This window comes from Lonchura striata, chromosome 24, assembly GCF_046129695.1.
Source record: "Lonchura striata isolate bLonStr1 chromosome 24, bLonStr1.mat, whole genome shotgun sequence".
NCBI lineage: Eukaryota > Metazoa > Chordata > Aves > Passeriformes > Estrildidae > Lonchura > Lonchura striata.
Window position 1 is genome coordinate 2,391,516 of NC_134626.1, and position 22,073 is coordinate 2,413,588.

General features: G+C 40.3%; 1 protein-coding gene across 1 annotated transcript; it reads right to left on the reverse strand.

Moving 5' to 3' along the window:
• Positions 1–1,004: 1,004 nt before the first annotated feature.
• SSU72 (SSU72 homolog, RNA polymerase II CTD phosphatase) lies at positions 1,005–21,968 on the reverse strand. Its single transcript, XM_021529849.2, has 5 exons — positions 21,808–21,968; positions 16,091–16,234; positions 6,494–6,633; positions 4,361–4,479; positions 1,005–1,632 (listed from the first exon to the last, which is right to left on the reverse strand). Exons 1-5 carry the CDS (start codon positions 21,885–21,887, stop codon positions 1,531–1,533), a joined length of 585 nt encoding a protein of 194 aa, XP_021385524.1. The 5' UTR covers positions 21,888–21,968; the 3' UTR covers positions 1,005–1,530.
• Between the last annotated feature and the right edge of the window lie 105 nt (positions 21,969–22,073).

The window sequence follows — 22,073 nt, forward strand, 5'->3', positions numbered from 1 at the left end:
GCTCAGTGCCCAAAAACATCCGAATGTCTGAAATTCTTTGATTTTTATTGTCTTGTAATTGTCCTAACCCTCACTGTCCAAATTTTTATTACTCCAATTTTATTACTATTTTTTATAACTATTTTAGTACTAATAAACTTTAAAGATTTTTTTAAAAAAACCCAAGTGATTGGTGTTTTTCACACTCAGCAGCTGCCAAGGAGAATTTCCCAGTGTGGACTTGAATTTTTGAATTATTCCCTTGGACTGAGGGAAATACTGCAGGGAAATTAAGATTAAAAAGAAGCTGCATCCTCCAAAAGTTTGAGAGGCCCCAAAAGAATAATGATCACGACTAATTATTGTGATTAATTGTGGTGAAAATCACAATTACTATTAACCTTGTTATTAAATATTATAATTATTATCTATTATACTTTATTTATATATATTTATATATTATATATGTGTATATATATATAATTTAGACCTATATATTAATATAATTTTATTATTTAATGTAATTCTACTAATTTATATAATTTTATTATTTTACATAATTTTATTTTACATTATTAACATTATTTTTATTAAATTATTAAATTTAAATTTTATTATTTTAAATGATAGTATTTTATGATATATAATTTATATAGAAATTATATATCATATATCCAATTTATATATAATTTATAGATCATATATATCGATATATAATTTATATATAGTATACAATTGATATATAATTTCTCTACCATATATACAATAGATAATTTTGCTATTATCATAATAATAATAATTATTCTCACTATTATTGTGATTAATTGTGATAATAATCACAATTATTACTGTGATCCCACATAATCACAACTTTAAATTGCTTCTGTTGGCTGGAGTTTGCCCCCAAATTCCCTAAATCCAGTTAAAGGCTCACAGTGTCATTCACCTCACACAAATATTCCGTATTTTACCTCAAAAAGAACAGCCACACTTCCTCAGCTTCTATTTGGAAAATAGACAAACTTACAGGTTTTTTTTTTCAATTTTATTGGATCTTCCAACTTTATAGCTAATAATATACAGATATTCAGTTTTTTCATTGTTCCATTCACATCCTCACAGAGTTCAGCCATTCTGTCACATTAAAATAAAATAAAAAAAAAAAAAAAAGCACAACTGAAATAAAATAAATCCATAAGCTGGAAAAATACAATATAAACTTATGTTCAAGAAACATTCTCTTTATAATTAAAACCCTACTTGTTAATAATTAAAGTAGGATTTAAAGAAAAAAAAACTTGATTTTAATTTTTAAATAGGTGGCCTTTGTGTATACTTTTAATCATTTTATATGTACAAGCCCAACCAGTATCTCTGCCTACCTGTGACAGAATACCTGAAAAAAAAAAAAAAAAAAGACACAGAAAAGGAGTTTTTAAACAAACAAACAAACAAAAAAATCAATATTAATTTTCCAGGAAAATACAGTATAATCAGAACTTTAAACACATGCTTCCCTCATCTGGATTAAGGCCTAAGAGACAGAGTGCTTTAATAAAAGCAGACAGTATGAAGAAAAGTCCTTCCACTTTTCTCTTCAAATTCCTGTAACAGCTCATCTATTTCATTTTCCATGTCTTCTGTGTGCTGTATCTGCAAGAGAAAAAAATCCCTGAGCAACCAAACTCCAAGGATTTGATGGTTACAAAACTCTAATAATGCCAATTTTTGGTTTACTGGGAAATGGAACTGGGCAGGCTGTACCCAGCAGGGCTTCATTGCATTTATTGAGATTCCCAACATCCCAAAGGCACAGATATTCAGTTTTATTGAGAATTCACAGATATTCTGTTTTTCTGGAGAATTCCCAAAGGCACAGATATTCTGTTTTATTGAGAATTCCCAAAGGCCCAGATATTCTGTTTTTACTGAGAATTCCCAAAGGCACAGATATTCTGTTTTATTGAGAATTCCCAAAAGCATAGATATTCAGTTTTATTGAGAATTCACAGATATTCTGTTTCTATTGAGAATTCCCAAAGGCACAGATATTCTGTTTTATTGAGAATTCCCAAAGGCACAGATATTCTGTTTTATGGAGAATTCCCAAAGGCACAGATATTCTGTTTTATTGAGAATTCCCAAAAGCATAGATATTCAGTTTTATTGAGAATTCACAGATATTCTGTTTCTATTGAGAATTCCCAAAGGCACAGATATTCTGTTTTATGGAGAATTCCCAAAGGCACAGATATTCTGTTTTATTGAGAATTCCCAAAGGCACAGATATTCAGTTTTATTGAGAATTCACAGATATTCTGTTTCTATTGAGAATTCCCAAAGGCACAGATATTCTGTTTTTATGGAGAATTCCCAAAGGCACAGATATTCAGTTTTATTGAGAATTCACAGATATTCTGTTTCTATTGAGAATTCCCAAAGGCACAGATATTCTGTTTTTATGGAGAATTCCCAAAGGCACAGATACTCAGTTTTATTGAGAATTCCCAGATATTCCGTTTTATTGAGCATCCCCAAATTCACAAATACTCTGTTTCCTGCTGATCTGCAGATCCCAGCCCACCCTGGTGGCATTTCAGGAGGACTTTGTTGAGTGGGCACCATCCCCTCCTCCCCAGATAACAAACAGGGGCTCCAGAACAGTTCCAGAGGCTGAAATTTCAACTCCTTGAACCCTTTTTGGGTGTCTTGGATCTGGGAAGGACTTGAGAGCAGAATAAATCAGCCAGGCTGGAGCCAGAAGCAGCCTGGGATGTGAACTCCCCAGCCTTGGAGTGTGACAGAGCCCAGGACTTTGCTGTCACCACACTGACACAGCTCATTTTAATTCTGCTTTTTAGTTTGGTGTGGCACAATAAAATATAGATAATTTGGAAGGATGTTTGGATTCACGGGGCAACTCTCCCATTTCAATCCCCACCTGGTTTGAAGGGAGTTCAACTCTGCAAACCGTGAGCTCAGCCCAATTCCCCCCTTTGCCCAACAGCTCAGAAAAGCAGCAGGAGGATGTGGGAATTGGCATTTTGACTGGATTTCACTGCAGAGCTGCAGGAGGCAGGAGGTTTGAGCAGCAGCTGGGTGGATGGTTGGGTTTACTCAGTGTCCTGGCTTGGAAGGTAAGCATGGATTTATTGCCATCTGTTGGAGGTGGGGCAGGTTTCTTATCTCTCCCCTAGGGGAGATATCTTCTGTTAATGGGCCATTAATGACTCCCTGCATGGCTGGGAAAGTTCCATCAGCCCATGGGGAGATGCTCCGCCCAGAGGGAGGAGCCAAGCAGCCCTACCTGCATAAAATCAGCATTTCTGGGACATCAGAGCAGCCCTTTGCTGGATTCCCAGAGGAGCAGCTTCCTCTCTGCTGGATTCCCAGAGGAAGACCAGGCCCAGCTCCTCCATCACCAGAACTCCAGAGAAAACTCCAGATCCCTGCTCCAGCAGCATTCCATCTGCCCCTCCAGAGGAGCAGCCACCATTTCACTGGACTGTTCCCAACACCCTGACTCCCCACGGTGTCAGGTTTCTGAGTCTATCACTAGTTTTGTTTGTACTAATTTTTAATTTAGTTTTTTTTCCTAGTAAAGAACTGTTATTATTTCCCATTCCCATTTCTTGTTTGTACTAATATTTTTTTTTAATATAGTTTTTTTTCTAGTAAAGAACTGTTATTATTTCCCATTCCCATTTCTTGTTTGTACTAATATTGTTTTAAATTTAGTTTTTTTTCCTAGTAAAGAACTGTTATTATTTCCCATTCCCATTTCTTGTTTGTACTAATAATTTTTTTTTAATTTAGGTTTTTTTTCCTAGCAAAGAACTGTTATTATTTCCCATTCCCATATCTTGTTTGTACTAATAATTTTTTTTAATTTAGTTTTTTTTCCTAGTAAAGAACTGTTATTATTTCCCATTCCCATTTCTTGTTTGTACTAATATTTTTTTTAATATAGTTTTTTTCCTAGTAAAGAACTGTTATTATTTCCCATTCCCATTTCTTGTTTGTACTAATATTGTTTTAAATTTAGTTTTTTTTCCTAGCAAAGAACTGTTATTATTTCCCATTTCCATTTCTTGTTTGTACTAATATTGTTTTAAATTTAGTTTTTTTTCCTAGTAAAGAACTGTTATTATTTCCCATTCCCATTTCTTGTTTGTACTAATATTGTTTTAAATTTAGTTTTTTTCCTAGTAAAGAACTGTTATTATTTCCCATTCCCATATCTTTACCTGAGAGCCTTTTAATTGTGGAATGGTGGTAAGTGGGAGGGAGGGGTTTACCTTTCCCGTGCCACGGAGGCTCCTGCCCTCCTTCAGAGCCCCGTGACTTGCCAAGCAGGGCTCTGGGGGTGGCTCCTACTTACACACTGGCAGAGCTCGCAGATGAGGAAGGCGCCCAGCGTGGCCTCCTCGTGGTTGTCCTGGATGTCCACGTTGATGACGTGCACGGGCTGACACGTCTCCTGCTCCCGCGAGTTCAGATCTGCGTCCAACACAGCACGGGGGGGGTCACGTTTTACACAAAGTTTTGGTCGGATTTATAAAAGTGCACAGGTGTTTGTCACGTTTCAATTTTCCAAAGTATTGTTTAGAATTTGTTTCATGTTGTCTTAATAATAAATTCTGTATTATGTATTTTTATATTATTTTTATGTTGTATTCTAGATTAAATATTATGTATTGCATTCTACATTAAATATTATATATTGCATATTTCATAAATAGAATTGTACTGCATAAATATTTTTATAAAACTATTTTATCATATATTACTATTTATAATAATTAATTATATATTATTATTATATATATTGAGAGATACATTATAATATATATTGATATATAAGATATATTTATATATATAAGAATATATATTATTATATATAATGATTTATATATTATTATCATAATATATCATGGGTATATGATGATTTATATATTATTTCTAATAATGTATTTTATAATACATTATTCATAAAAATGTATAATAACGTTGATAAAATATTTTATAATACATTACTATTTATTTAATATTCTTATTTTATAAAAATTAAAATATTTTGAATTAATAAATATATAATATCTATTTTTGTATATTGTACAATATAGTATTATTTATATTGAAATATATTTATATTATTTACATTAAATATATATAATATTTGTATTAATATTGTATTTATATCTATAGTGTTATTATTTTATAAAAAATAAAATAATTTTAATTTATAAATATACAATACATATTTTATATATACATTTAAAAGATATATTTTATATTTTAAGATATATTTTAAAGCCTATTTTATATATTATATATAAAAATATTTTGAAATAGATTGTGTTTTATATTATGTTTTATATATTATATATTTAATTATATTAATATATTATTTATTTACATATTATATCTTGTATTTTATATAATATATTTTATTTATTACTGTTTTAATAATACCTTGTATTTCAAAAAACCAGAGGTGGGTTTTGGGAAGATTTGTGAAAGGGCCATGGCAGTTTATTTTCCCTGCTCAAAAGAAGTTATTGCTCCTCTTACTCTGACAACCTTTAAAGATCCAGAATCTCAAAAGTCAAGAAGCATTTTGAGCTTCCTCACCTCATTTTTATAAAAAGCCCTGCACATCCGACACTCTGAATGCAAGCTCAGCACTGACAATCACATCAGAAAATTCTATTTTTATCACCTTCCATTGACTAACAAGGCTGGAAAACCAAAATATTTTTCTTCCAAGTGCACAATGTTACCCTTGTGCCTCCCCAACATATCCTGAATTATTTTTAATCCTGGATTTTCACCAAAATTTGCTCTCTGCTACCTCCACCTGCACCTTCATTTTGGGCAAGCCGTTTCAAAGCCCATCCCTCACCCCCAAAAAGCAGAGGCACAGATATAATACAAACTGGGCACAGCTAATAACTATGTATTAGGTGTCCTGGAAAACATCTGAATATGTAAAACCTTTCTGGATAAATAGAGCTGCAGTTTGTGACTTTTTTCCACATGCCTTTGGAAAATACTCAGCATGTGCCCAGTGCTGTAATATTCAACTTTAATTAGCCAAATTAAAGGCTGTCCATGCTTCACTCCCCTTGCCCAGAGGTGTTTAATGGGGATAAAGTGCTTGGGAGCTCACAGGAAGCCTGCAGGGAAGGCAGCTCAGACTCCTTTTTCCGTCAGCTCATCCCTGGTTTGTTCAACTTCTGAGCTCCATGAACGTTTCCAAACCAAACACGGAATTTCTCTAAATTTCCCTTGCTGTGCACACACACTCTGAGGAGCTGCCAGCACCTTCTGGGGACAAGAGCTCAGCCACCACTTCTCTGCTGCATAAATCTACGTTAATAACTGCAAGCTCTTGTCCTCACCGCTTTTCCAGTAGCTGGAGGAGGGAAAGGTTTCCAGATTTGTGGAGGACTTCAAAGAGGAGGGAAAAAAAACCCAAAGTTAACTTGATTTATCAGTCCAAGCTCCTTACCTTCTACTACTTGATCATAGACTCTTTCTTCACACGTTAGGATCAAATCAAAAACGTCTTTGCAGTTCTGGAATCTTTCTGGTCGTGGCTTGATTCTCTTATTTCTGTCCAACATGTGTAAAATTCCATTCTGTGTGTATCTGAAGTAGCTTGAGTTAAGTATCTTTACTTGAAGGAAAATTATGGTTTGGAGCAAATGACCAGCACAAGGTAAATTATGAACGTTATCTTTAAAATAAAATATTCTGGTTGCAAATCTAAAAATCAGTGAGCACTAAAGAGATTCCTAAGGTGAGTGTGACCCCCATCATGCAGCTGCTTTTCACAGACCTGTCAGTGGCACCACAGCTTTAAAAGAAGATGAACTTTGCTTGGGCAACTATTTTTGTATCCATAAATACCCCGACCCCCCAGGCTGTGCTGTTCTGTGAGCAGGATGTCCTACATTCCTTTCAGCCACTGCTCCTCACTCTTCAAAGGCCATCCCAAGGTGTTTCAGGTGCCACCTGCACCTGGAAATGTGGATTTATGCAACTGAAACTCCAAAGGAAGCCAAAGAAACCACAGAAGCACATCCCATAAAAATATCCTGAGATGCATAAATGGGGAGGAATGAAGAAAAGCACTGACTTTATGCCTGTCAGAGCTTCATCACTGTGTGAAAGGAATCTGTGATGCTGCTTGGGAGCTATATTTATGCTGCTGCTGTAACCTTGAGGCTTTTACATTTTACATCCTGGAGCCCCTTTTCCAGGCAGGATTCTCTAATCCCACTGTTTTCCACCCTTGTGGGATGTGCACTTCCATTGGGAGCGCTCCAGGCTTGACTGTCACATAGATCTGCTGGCTGGAGTCAAACCAAAAACCTCTGAGGGGAAAGTTTTGGGGGTAAATTGGTACTACCAGGAAAGGTTTGGATTGAGAAGCCTGGAAGGGGATGCATCTCTGCCTGACTTTACCACAGCTGTATTTTTAGCCATTTAAGTAGATATTTTTACAGTGTAACAATAAAGATAACAGCCTGTAATTTCTCGAGATAACAATTCTGAGAATAAAACAATTTCCAGCATTTGTAGCAATATGTAAGAGGTCATCTGGGCTTGCTGAAAAAGTGACAGACAGGTATTTCTTTTCAGAAAACACTCCTACTATTTTTGCAACAAAGGACAAATAATTTCCTGCCTACCTTTTAGCAGGAGCTGCAATTCTGCTGCCCAGATGTGCACCTGTGTGCTCACAGTGCTCCTGCTCAAGCAAACAGCCTCCAAAGCTTTTAAATCCTTCAAATGTTTAACTTATATTAAAAATTAAACCTGGTTTCTACCTACAAGAGTCTACTTCATGTTGGAAATAGATTCAGTTGTTCTCTGTGTCTGCATCACTGCACTTCAACTACTTGTAATTTCAATTTTGCACCACGAACTGAGTGATAGGATGTTTACCACAATTAAATCTTGTCAATTAGCCTGACTTCTGCTGCATTTCTTTTCTCCACATCACTCCCAAGCCTTTTTTACTCTTCTTTCCCAAAAGGTTTCTCCTTACATTCTTAAGGAATTGTCCTTTACAGCCCAAAGATCTCATCAGCAGCTCTTGCACACCAGCACCCCTGTGAACCCTCCTGGGGTTTGTCACGTTTGGGGAAAAAAAAAAAAAATTGGATGAAGCCATCTCAGACCTCAGGTTATTTGCAGAGCAGGAAAATGACTGCATTTTCAAAATACCATTTCCAAAATATCTGCCATTTCCAAGAGATGCCAACATCTGCCCGCGTCGCTTTGCTCAGTTGGAAGGGGAGCCCTCCCCGGGCTCTGCACTCCTCATTTCTACATCATGCACTTCAAGAGGGGGAAAAAAAAAAAATCCACAACATCCCACACACTTTTTTGGGTTCTCTTTTTTCCCTTTCTAGGATAAAATGTTGCTGGCATCTGTCCCCTCGCTTTCCTGAGTGAGCCTGGAGACAGAATTACGCAGATTCCCAAACCCACACAAGATTTCTGTTCACAGCCCAGCTCTGCTGCCAACTTACAGCTATTTTTTTTTTTTTTTCCAAGGGTCCATCTGCCTATAAAAGGAGACTGGGAGAAGCAGTGAAGCTTTATGGTGCTTTCCTATTTGGTTGCCTGGAATCTTTTTCACCTGGAAAAAGCCAGGAAGGGGGTGTGCTCTGCACATTATTATTCCAAGGAATAATAACACAGTTTTTTGGGAGCTCAGGTGAATGCAGATACAACTTATGAATGGTTTCCACCACACTGGCAGGTGTTGGGTCATTTAAGTCCCAAGAGATTTTAACTCCACACTCCCTGTCCTGTGCATCCCTGCTCTTTTCAGGACAGAATTCCCCCTGGTTTTCTGTGCTGTCACATTTTGTAGCCCTGCCAAGCCCAGGAGGACACCAGACCTTGCCCACATTTCCTTTCACCTAACTCTTGGCAGAGGAAATCCACCACATTTCTCCAGAGTCCAATTCAGATTTCACCTTTAATAGAATAACTGTGCCAAACAGGATCACAGTGTGATGGAATTTAGGCAGGACATCTCAGCAGTGGAAAGGCTTGACATAAAAAGGAGATGTTGCACCACAAAAGTTGGGTTTTTCCAACAGGCACAGCATTGTTGCTCATTCTCATGGAGAATTTCTATTACTGATGGTGCATTCTCTCCTTTTAGCTAAGGTTATCTCATACTAGTGATGAAGATTCATTAAATAAAAAATGTTTAGGTAAACCCTTAAAGCTTTCACTGGTTTTGTTACCTAAATTTAAAATTCCTGCCATGGACACCAGAAATGCCTTTTTACCATCCAATTGATGGGTCCCTGCTCCAGACATCTGGGTAACCATTCCTTACCTTTCAAACATCCCTGCCCCCTCCAAATTTTATCATTATTTGTCCTTGACAGGACCCAAAACCCACTTCTAGCCACAAGCACCAACCTAGGGATGGCCAAGAGAGTCAAGTCTCTATCCTATACGATAAAATTATCTTACTCAGCTAAGTATTCAGTAAATTTCCTTTTAACTCCCATGTGAAGCTGAAGCTCACAAGTGATTTGAGCTGGAAGTGTTTGGATATAGAAATTAATTATACAGATCTAAAATTCCTATCCCTTGAAGTGTCCAAGGCCAGTCTGGGTGAAGCTCTGAACATCCTGGTCTATGCCAGGTGCTCCTGCCATGGACAGGGGTGGAATGAGATGACATTTAAGGTCCCTTCCAACCCAGGCAATTCCTGAAAATATAAAAGCCAATTTCTTAAACCTAATTGGGCAAATGATACTTGCTAAAATGTACACACTCGTTTTAGGGGAAAAAAAATTAATCTTTAAAATAATGGCTGGCACCCAAAGCTTCTACATCTTCAAATAAATCTGCTGATTATTCCCTTTGGTGCAGCTGACACCAGCCTCAAACACTGCATTTCTTCTTTGGGAAAACAGGAGCAGAGCAAAGTGAGTCTCACCCCAGCACGAATGGCATTTGCAGATCTCTTTTCCAAATCATCCTTATTTATTTTTTAGTATCTGCACTATAAACAGAACACCTTGTGTTACAGTTTGTCAAAGAACTGGACATTTCCTTAAATGAAATGTGTGAGGGGGGTGACGCTGCCCAAGCATCTTCCACTTTCAGAACCAGCTCCTTTTGGAGGGAGTGAAAGACTGGAAATGGGCACAGGCACCACAGATTTCACTTTCCAGGCACAGTGGTTATGGTGCCTTCACTCCACACCCAGAGAACACAACGCCTGTCCTTTGCAATGGGAGCTGGGCAGGTTAGAACAAACCACAGATTGTTCACAAGTCTTCTGGTGGTCCCTAACCTGGTAAAGTCTTAAGCTGAACCATTCCATTGGATTCAAATGGAAACAGAGCAAGGTGAGACGGGATATTAGGAAGAAATGCCTAATACAATGCCTGTACTTTGGAATCGAAACTGCAGTTTAGAACAAACCAGAGACTGTGCACAAGTCTTCTGTTGATCCCTAACTTGATAAAGTCTTAATACTAAACCATTCTATTGCATTCAAATGGAAACAGAGCAGGGTTAAGACGGGATATTAGGAAAAAAATTCCTGTGAGGGTGGGGAGGCCCTGCACAGGTTGCCCAGAGAAGCTGTGGCTGCCCTGAAGTGTTCCAGGCCAGGCTGGATGGGGCTTGGAGCAGCCTGGGACAGTGGAACGTGTCCCTGCCCATGGCACAGGAGGAGCTTTAAAGTCCATTCCATCCCAAACCAGTCTGGGATTCTAAAATATGCCATCCAAAATAATCAGGAAGATGCTAAGCTGGGCTCCATGACATTTCTACAGCATTTGTGCTGGCATGAATGACCTGCAAAAGACCTGAACTCGTTTTCTCGAGTGAAAGACAGACAGCATTTGTAAGCCATGAGCTGCAAAGATAAATCCAACTGCTCCTAGGAGCTGGTCCAAATATAAATAACCACTGAAGCCTGGCTGAGCCCAAAGCTGAGGGTGAAGTGTCTTCACATCACTGAAGGCAGCAAACACCTTGAGTTTAGCCCTGAGCTCAAGTGCCAGACAAGAATTTATCAGTGCTGAGCAGCTCAAGCTGTATTTGGGGTGAGAATTGGCAGATCCAGCTGCCAGAGGGGAAAAGAGAGAGATGAATGGCCAATCCAGTGGCAAACAGGGGGAGAAGGGATGTCACAGATGTACAGCAGGGACTAGGAATGACAACGGTACCAAGATGACTCGAGGATGTGGCACTGAGTCTGACTATGCCATTAAACAGCTGAGTGTGAACTCCATCCAAGTGTGAAGTTCACTTGGAGTTTGGTTTGGATTGCTGGGATCCAGGGTTTGATCACCTGGCAGCGAGTGACACGGAGATGTCACTTCTGCAGTCACTGCAAGGAGCAGCAGACAAGCGAGGGCTGGGTAAAGCTCTGGTCTGTGCCAGGTGCTCCTGCCATGGACAGGGGTGGAACGAGATGACATTTCATGTCCCTTCCAACGGGACTTGGGGCTGCTCCCTCAGGTCTGGGAAGCAGTGCCAGGTTCCAGAGATGAGCAGCAAATTCAGGACTGGGAGGGGGGAAGTGCTCTGAGAGAGGTCTGTGGGAAAGGATGAATCATCCCCTTCCCAGGGAAGCAGGGACTACAACAGCCATTTCCAAACTGGCTTCTGCTGCTGTCACCCTTCCTCTGCTGCTGGGAAGCTCAGAATTTCCAGTTGCAGCTGAAAGTACCTCAGACAGAGCAAAACACAAGCATTTCAAACCCTAAATCGATTAAAGCATTTCATTTAGCACATTTGGGAAACCTGAGAATACAATTGAGAGACAGTAGGACCACTTGGCACCAGGAGGATGCAGAGAAAGCACCACGCTGGATGAGATATGCAGGAAACATTCCTGGCCTGCAATCAATGCCAGCTTAAAGAATTACAGTTGAAATGAAAAGGGAATTGATTTGGAATAAAGAAAAAAGAAGTATAAGCATCCCTAATGCTGGCACACAAGTTCTGTGGTAATGGGAGGGAACTTCAAGGCAAGAAGCATCGACTGTCACTTCGCTCCCTTCCTTCAAACTGGGCTGGAAGTGCCAAAGAGTGAAATCACTGCAGCTCTGAAAGGATTGTACAAGAGGCATCAGCCTCACACTGGATCCTTCAGTCACAATTCCTCAGATCTGTCTGGGGCTCACCTTGGATAAGGAAACAAACCTTTCAGACTACCCAGAAGAGACAGGATGGAAAAGGGTGTTTTATGTTGTTGAAAAGCATTTGCTATTAGATCAGAGTCTGTAGTTTGTACCATGTCCCACAGCTCAAACATAAGGAAAATAATATTTAAATAATACATATCCAGCTCATATATTTTTAATAATTCAATGTATTTCGTTTTTAATGCGAATGAAGCCAAGATTAAAGGCAGTGTGATCAGAAGGCAGATGAAGAAGTACTGAAAATTTGCTGCCTTTGAAAGGCCCAAGATCCTGTGAAGCATTTTGGTCTTAACAATCCTTCACTGAGAAAAAGGGATTGGAAAGCAGCCTGTGGCTGGAAGCATGTTGATTTGCAGAAATGTGCCTCTCAGAAGCCTGTTTAAATCCAGTTTAAACACTTTCTTTCCATCCTCATCCCTGCTCTCTATTTCTAGCAGCACTGAAGTGCTTTGTAAGACATGGTAAGAAAGAAAATGAGACTTGTACTGCTCTGCTTTTGGAAGAAGTTTTGCCACTGACACACTGGCCATGATTTCAACTGGTTTTAGCTCTTGCAAGGTTAGGCTTAAAAAAAAAAAAAAAGAAGAAAATACTCAAACTCAACAACAACCAAAAAAAAAAAAAAAAAAAAATCCTTCAACAGATCTAAATTAAACATTCCAAAGTGGCTTCCAGAGACACAGATCTCCTGCTGAACACTGGAATGACAGCTCAGCAGAGAAGATGACAAGTGCTTAGCAGTTCAAAATCCATGAAGAAAAACCAGATGAAAATGTAAGATAAATACATGCATGAAGAGCTTACCTGAAGTAGAATTTAGGTCAATTACTCCTCAAGACTGAGCTACATATAAAAAATCATATGGGCATCCAACTTCAATATGGAGTTCACAGAGTTAAAGCTAGATCCCACCACCAAGATTGGCACTACCTTTTGGGTTTTGTTTTTTTTTACAGAAAACAATCAATGTCTTCAAGGGAGGTGCACCGAGCTCTTCTTCATTTCTGCAAATTTCCTCCTAACTGAAGCAGCTTTAGGAACTTCTTCAGGACACATTTTCCACCCTCCCTTCAATTTTATAACCTCGTGGAGCTAAGGAGCTAAAACTGGAATCCTATCTGAAGTTAGGGAGGTCAAATTAAGAGGAGGTAAAAAATGCCAGGAACAGAGCGGGAGGCCAAGCTTGCAGGGTAGGTGCCTAGAAACCCTAATTAAAAATACCCCATCTGTGAAAATCATCTTTAATGTGAGGGTCACAGACACACCAGTGTTGAGGAAAGAATCAGCCATGGAGTTACTCACATTGATAAAGAACCCAGGAGCAATTCCTGCAGAATTCTGGCCAAATTTCCATTTGAACAGCTCCTATCCCTGGGCACAACATCAACTGCTGCTGAAGATTTAAACTGAGTTTCAATTTAAACTGTTTAGCAAGTTTCACCCTTGACTAGTTTCTGCCTTCACTTGAAGGCAAAGCTCATCAGCAGCTTTGCTCTATTTTTATTTCAGCTTTAAGGTCACTACCACAGAATTAGAATTATGTCCTCAAACCCCTTCACAGAGTTGTAAGGGGCAAGTAATGATAAGGACAAATAATCCTAATGTGGGAAAGGTGGGTTACATATGCAAATACAAGGTGGTGTGTGGGAACTACAGACCATGGCTGTGTCTTCCTCTAATCAGGAGCAGAATTCTCTACTGTTCTAGAAATAACAGGAATGTTTTAGAAAGAACACTGTTAAATGGTTTTGGGGCAGTCCTCGACTGGGGCTCAGGGAATTGAAATACTACATTCTAAAAATTCAATGGGAGATGCTGATACTTATTTTAACTCTAAGTTTTAACTGCCACATCTTAAAAGGCTTTGAAGTACTTCCATTTTAGATCTACTGTAACCACCTACTCAACCAAATCTGTATTCCTGGCTCCATTAATCCCCTATTCCTGTGCTGCTGAAATTCAACATATGCCTTCAAGGTATGAGAGCCTGTGCTCTATATTTCACTAATTAACTGCAACGAAGGTGCTTTTAATCTCTGCAGAGTGGGTTTTTAACAGTTGTTCCCCCTCTTCTCAAGTGAGCAGTAGAGGTTCAGCCATCTCTTCTCTCTAACACAACCTTAACCTTGCTCTGAGTGAGGTCCAGCAGTGCAGCAGCTCGTTTTGGTTTGAGGCCACTGCTTTCTGAACCTGGGGGATGTTTGTTTGGGCAGAGGATTTTCCCTCACAGCCACAGTGTCACTGAGCATCTGGTGTCCACAGTGCCTGCAAGGAGAGCACTCAAACCTCAGGTGTCTCCTCGGTGGGATGTGGGAACAAGCAGGGTGTTGGCAGCAAGACTGGAAATTTCAGGCTACAGATGATGAAAGCAAGGCTGGGAAACAGAATAAGCAGCTCAATCATATGGAACCACCCCTCCTTTTGTACCCCCAGCCCAACCACACTCCAAGCCCATGAGGAGAGCAGCCCCCCCACCCCACAGGTAATCCCCATCCCCTCTCTGAAGTTATGCTCACCCAACAGAACTGAGAGCCCCTGGGACACAAAAAAATCTATTCCACAACTCGCTGATGAGAGCAGGTCTGGTTCTGGTTAAAATCTTTACCCTCAAAACCCACTTCTGGAAATGGAGTTGCTTTCTGTGCTGCCAGTCTTCAGTCTGAAAACCTTAAATTATCTGAGAATCAAAAAAGCAAAGTCACAGAGGCATTTTGCCATTGCCCTATTTCCCTTGCAGTGGCTTTTGTTTAAACCTCCTTTATCTTGAGAAGAGGTTTAACTGTTACACTGCAAATATATTTGGGGAACACAGCAAAGAATGGAGCAGAACCACAATGGTGACTCCAAATCATGCTGAGAGGGGGGAAACAGGTTGGCTTCCTGTTGGTTTTTTTGAGTTTTTTTTCTTAAGTACTGCCATATTCAGCACACACAGCAGTGAAGAATTCAAAAAAGGAATCTCAAGTCGTTGGTGCTTGTTAAAATTAATTCTCAGTTCAAGGAATTTTCTTTTAAGCAGTTCTTTTAATCAGGATATGGATATGGCATACCTCATTAAGATGGGTTTGCAAGATTTTCCTTTTCTCTATAGGCAGAGGGATAAAAAAAAAAATCAAATAAACCAGCACATCATATGTGACATATTATGACTAAATCCTACATTTTGAACTTTAAAAAAAAAAAAAAAAAAAAAGGATCCTTGTTGAAAAAACATCTAGAATGAGTTCCCCAAGTTTTGTTTGTGGGTTTTCTTATTTAAAAAGTCAACTTTAAGTACAGGTATTTTAAAATAATGCAGCTGGGACATTTTTAGTAGTGTGCCTAACCCTGAACACCTCTGCTCTCCAGGATTAAATGTTACTGGGCTCTCCTCTGTTCATTCTTTAAAACAAACTACAGAGTTATTTTTTCTCGGTGCACAGAGCAAATCACATATCACAAAATCCTCAGTGAGAAGGGTGAGCTCTTTAATGAAAGGCATCCTCTCTCCCAGAGAAAGTATTCTGTAAGCCTTACCTGGCGGTTTGTCTGAGCTAAATAAACATTAAAGTCGAGGTGGTCGCTCTTCCCAATCCATACTCAGGACAGTCTTTGCACTGAGAAGGATCCACAGTGCAGGGGAGGCAATGGACATTCTGAGGGTATTGATGTGTTCATTCAAGAGCTAAACATGGTAACACACTACAAAAGAGCATTTGGAATGTGTGCATTGGAACTGGGTAACAACTTACATGGGAGCATTAGAGGCCCACTGTTTTAAAAAAAAAAACCTCCTATAAACTTAAATCATTTAAAGTTCGCCAGCCAAGCAACTCTAGAGATTCTTAATGCCAAATAATGAATTACACCTTTCAAGGATGAACCACACTGGATTTTTTAAAGAGGCCATGCCACAGGGATACAGTTCTTTGTCTTTCCTAAGCAGATCATTGTACATCTGATCATATGTTGTTTTGAAGTCATAAACATTTGGCTTGTCCGGGGCTGGTCCTGGCAGTTTCACGTGAGTCCCTGTGCCAAAGGATCGGACGCTGAATCCTCGTTTGCTGAAAGACACAAGGGAAGGGGGGAGAAGACAGTTACACTGGATGGACTTTAATTTTTAAAGTGATGAAGAATATTAGAGTGAATTTTAAAAACACCTCTTAGCCAGCAGCTAAAATTCTAAAGGTAAGCCAGCTGAGCAACCAAATTGCCCAGAGTACCCACTGTGCATTTTCCTTGCAGTTACAATCTAAATTCACACACCATTTCAAGAAAAGCACCTCTACTTGACAGGAATTTTCTTACAATTATGGGACAGAGCTATTTGGAAATGTCACTCTTGCTTTTAGACATCCTGGATTTGCAACAAATACGTTTTGTACTGGTGACAACACAGACAAAGATGGTTTTCTCTTGATACAAATAACTAACTGTACTGACTGATCAATACTTAAGTGTCCTGCTGAGACTGTTGGCCTAACTGCATTATTCTTCTCACTTTGTTGCCCAAAGTGCAATTTAATTAGCCCAGGACAAACGTTTGTGTGCCTGCCACTGAAAGCCATACAGTGCAACTACCTTTACACAAGTGGGGCAGATGTTCTGCTGCTGCTCTCTAAAACTCTTGGCCAAACCAGGGATTTCTTCATTCCATTCTTATGAACAACTACTTGGTTAATAGTTATAATTAATTAAAAAAAAAAAAAAAAAAAAAAAGCAGGAACCTGCTTGTCTTTAGGAGTAATGCCAAAATGTTCTTGCTGTTTAACTGAAATACTCAAACCTCAACACCTCCTTCAGTAATATTAAACATACAGCAATCTATTGAATAATGGGACAAAAAGAGATTTTCTGGTGGTCTAATGGACAAAAGTTACATGGTAAAATACTGTTGCCATCACCCAGAAGGTTGAAACATTTGGGTCTGTGATGAAAACCTAACTTGCAACAGCAAGACCAGGAGATAATTATTTTTTTAAGGACTCACACTTTCAGCATGAGTGATTTTAGCAGAGACTGAATGCAGTGAACGATTTAAAACAAAAAGCAAGTGAACTACCCAGTGCCTGTGCCCCCACACCCCAAAAACAACCCCAGATTTGCAGTGCTTTCCTCTGAGGGCAGTGAGCAAAACTGGGACCCAGTGCAAGAGTTGACCCCATGGAATTCCCTGCACATCCAAGGGAATTCAGCAGAAGACCCCAACTCCAATTGTCTGTTTGCCTTCAGAGGCTGTCCCCAAAGTGATCCCAAATGCTGCTGGGCAGAGACTGATCACTCAGCCTCAAACACAGCTCTCAAACTACCAACACTTATTTCCTTCAGCTGCTCTGACTGGAACACAGCCCTTCCTTTCCCTTTTCTTGCTTCCCCACACTTTTTCCTCCAGCAACTATTTATAGGTGCCTATTTCTGTAAACAGACAAGATACATGAGGAGTTTTTGCTTCTTTCTGCAGGACTGGTGTCTGTAAATGGATACAAGTGGAATAAAGTGCAATTCTTTGTGCCTCCCAACCCTCCATCACATGTAACTGGTGCAGTTATGAGTCACTGTTCATTTATTTTCCCTGCAATACTTGCAGATCCAAGTTTTGATTCTGCTGCTTCTACTGGATGTGAAGACAGATATCATATGTACAGAAGAAATTGCAGTGCTAAAAAATTCATGTTTCAATTTGATCTTTTCATCCATGGTTCCCTTTATTTTCTTTAACATTATTCTTTAAAACAGATCTGCTTGGATCACACACATTAAAACCTCCACCTCCAATTCCTGCAGATGTCCTGAAGTTTGCATGATTTCATACAAAGCCAATTTGAAATCTTTGGCATTTAACACATCAAAAATTTGTGCCTCTGAGGACCATGACCCATTCAAAATTATTTCCTTGACTAGCTGGAATATGAGTTCTTCACATGGAATTTCATGCTTTGTACCTTGGTCAGTGGTAGTGTCAATATTTACACCCCAGCTACAATAAAATATTCCAAAAAACATTCCAACACGTTTCTTGCAACAACTGGGGCACAGGAGATGGAAAAATGCCTGCAGAGAGCCATCAGTCAGGAGCTTTTATTAAATATTATTCAGCTTTTATTAAAGAGCTGGATACATCCAGTGTAGTGAATCCTCAGGTGTCTGTGGACATGTGGCACATCTGGAAAAAGGAACAATTCCTACAAAACAATGGGTTTGGTTTTGACCTGGTAAAATTACCCAGAAGATGGAAAAAAAATGAGCTTTGGCACAAAAAGTAAAGAGCAAAACAGACTAAGAGACTATATTCTGAAAATGTGAGCTTAAACTTTACCAGACTAATAATGAGTATATTTCAGGAAGTTGTTTTCTATGAATATTATTAAGCTGATAAACTACCATGTGTTAAGGACAAAGTGAGTCACTGCCCAGATCTCATTTCAGTCCAAAGCTCATCACAAAGGATCACTCAAGTGCCCCTGAGCACTTCCCTCCACAGGCTCTCAGAGCTCACTGAAAATAATTCTGAAATCAGAGACTTCACTGGGATCACTCAGTTCCAGGCACTGACAGGAAAAATAATCATCACCTGTGCAGCTTGAGACATGAACTTTTGTCTACACTTCTATTTCACTCTTATCTGGGGATCTCACATATTCTTATTGAATAGCTTTTCAGTTTATTTTATGTTCCTAACAGCACAGCCTCTCTTTCCAATGGCTGTAGGAAATATTGCTAAATATTAAAGCAAATGCAATAAATCCTGCAGTGCCACTGCACTCAAGAGTGGGGAAGGTTTTCAGGGACAAATCACTGATTTTACCACATCCCTTTCCAGAAGAGGTGGCAGGAAAATAACCAGCAACCCTTGTAGGCTACTTTAAAAATACCTTATGCCACCCAATCAATATAAAAATATACCCCCCAAAATAAGCCCACACTGCTGAACAGCAGGACAGAACAGGACAAAAGCATTGTTAACTCACTTTACTAGCAACTTGTAATTTACATCATCACTACTAAGCTGTCAAATGTGCTTTGATAATGTGAAAATATCCCCTTCTTGGGGGGTTATTAATTTAGGATTTCTTAAATTAGGCAATACAGATGTCAATCCCTCCCTGTACTTTGGTGTTGACAGGTGATGCCAGGAGAGAAGCTGTGAGTAACAACTTCTGGAAACAACTTAAGTTTTCTTAACATTAATATGAGAACTTTTTGATAAAGGGGTTGCAATATTTTAATTTTCTTGCTGCCGCTAAGATCTCATGTTAATACTAACTTCCTAAAAGTCAGCTTTCTACAACAAGGAATATGTGGCAGCAGTGTGTATCACCATTTTAGAAATTTTTATTGCCAGTAAGTGACCCAGAGAACTTGAACACAGTAACTTCCTTCCAAAGCCATCAGGGTACTACCAAGCAAACAGAAATGTGGAAGTTGCTGCATAAAAAAGTCTGGCTGAAAGAGATTTACCCTCCTGCCTTCCTCCTCTGAGGGAGAACCATGGCCTGAGTCTACATGTTTTAGGACAAAGCATAAAATAAAAGACAGTATCACTTGTAGAACGTGCTGGTTTCGGCTGGGGTGGAGTTGATCTGTGGATTTGTGTTTGCAACAGGAGGATGTTTTTGTTATTGCTGTGCAGGGCTTACACAGCACCCAGACCTGCTCTGCTTCTCTTCTCACCTCACCCCACCCCAGCAGAGGCTGCAAAAGCATTTAAATAATGCAGGGTGAGTAAGGGCTGACCGAGGGCGGGTTACACACAGCCAGCCTGGCAGCTTTTGGCTTTCTGCACTGCTCCTCCTGCTCCCCGGTGATGGCTCTTACTCTATCAACAAACTCCAGACAGACCTTCAGCCTGACTTCTGCTGGAAAATTAGAACAAAGTGTTTAAAACTTGGTTAATTACAAAACACACTGAATGCTGGACCCCAGGCTTTGTTTTTCGACAGCACAAAGAATTTGAGTTTTTAAAGTCTTGTCATCCACTAACAAAATACCTTGAAGTTTTGTAATTCCTCAGCTTCTTCCTCTTTTAATCATGTGTTCTTTCCAACTGCATTGCAACACACTGCCCTGAACTGGTGAGGCAGGCTGGCTTGGAGCCAACAGAAGACATTTTCCTGAAGTTTACTGGCAAAAAGGCTGTTATTTCTTTACAGCAGCATCAGCAATTTATCTCTGCTTTGCCATTTATGTTACTGCTGCTGTAGCTACAAAAGATGTTAATAAAATGTTTTCTAAATGCTGTTTTACTACTTTTAAATTCAAATCTTAAGGGAGAACACTTTTAAAAACCACCCCTGCCACGTTTGGCAAACATCAGTCACACCGGAAGTGATTTATTTCTGCAAAAACACAGGGGCAGGAAAAGGCCAGACATCAGAAGTAAATTTAACTTTGTCCTTAACACTCAGCTGTCAATTAAAACTCAGTTCCAGCATTATTAGAGGAAAAACAATGTGATGTTTTCACAGAACTGCCACAGGTAACATCCTGTGCCAAGAGTGAGCGTGAAGTGCATGATATGCTGTCACAGTAAGATGGCTGCCAGGCCAAATGCTTCTATTCTTTATTCCTTTCAAAGCTTTTATTTTTATTTACATGTAGCACGCAACTTATGCACAGTTGTTTTGCTTATTATGCCATCAACGTGTATTTCTAATGTGAGTGCTTCTTTGCATAACTTTAATAAAATAAACCCGACCATCGTTATCATGTTCCTGCAGCGCAAGGGGAGGATTTAGGGACACGATTTCAGGCAGATCAGGTCTCTCCTGTCCGTCCGTCCGTCCCAAGTCTCCCATCTCACCTCTGCAGCCAAGCTGAGAGCACTGGGAGTGCTAAACAGATTAACACTCATAATCTCAAAGACATTTAGCATTCTGAACCGAATGTTCTGGTTTTCCTGTGAGAGGAAAGGGCTCCTTTTTAGGGCACAGAGTGGTTCAGTCTTCACAGAATGATAAGGGATGGGAAGGGACCTAAAAACCCAACACCTTCCACCACCCCAGGCTGATCCAAGTTCTGTCCTAACCTTGCCTTGGACACTTGGAGGGATGGGACAGCCACGATCTCCCTGTGCCAGCGTCTTACCACCCCTTTTTACCACACTGAAAAAAATTTCTTCTTAACATCTAACCTAAATTTCCTCTTTCACTCTCTTGTCTTATCACTCCGGCTGCTGACGAAGAGACCCTCTCCGGCTTCCCTGTGGGCCTCTTTCAGATGGGCTCAAGAAAAAGAAAAAAAAAGAAAAAAAAAATGGGGGAAAAAACCAAAAACAGGGAAAAGGGGCTATTTAAGTTTCCACACGCCGAGCCACAGGCCCTGCTCCACCCAAGTGCCCAGCCCGTGTTTCCAGCGCTGCCTCAGCCCCGTCAGGCAGGGCCGGACCCCGACCGCGGCCTGGAGCGGGGCGCGGAGGAGGCGAGCTGAAAACGGGGCAAAAAGCGTGTAAAAGCGGGGGTGAAAAGGCCGTACAAGCAAAGTGTCGGCGAGGTGAAAAGCGGGTGCGAGCGGGACGAAGGCAGGGTGAAGGCAAGGCGCTGTACCGCAACCACGGGCCTGCCGGGCCGCAAAGCGCGGCCCCATCCGCGCCTCCCTGACAGCGCACGGCGGGCATGATGAACCGGGCAGCAGCGGTTACCTGAGGATGTTGTGCGCCTCCATGCTGCGGTTCTGGTTGCTGGAGCACACCACGGCCACGCGGAGCGGCGCGGACGGCATGGCGGGCACGGCGCTGCGGCGGCCCGCGCCTCCCTCCCTGCCTGCCGCCCGCCGCTCCACAAAATGGCGGCGGCTGCGCGGCGGGCGGGGACGGGACGTGCCAGCGGCGGCCCGCCGCGGCCAACCGCGGCGCGGCGCGGGCGGAGCGGCCGCCGCGAGGGGCGGGCCGGCGGCAGGAAGGGGCTG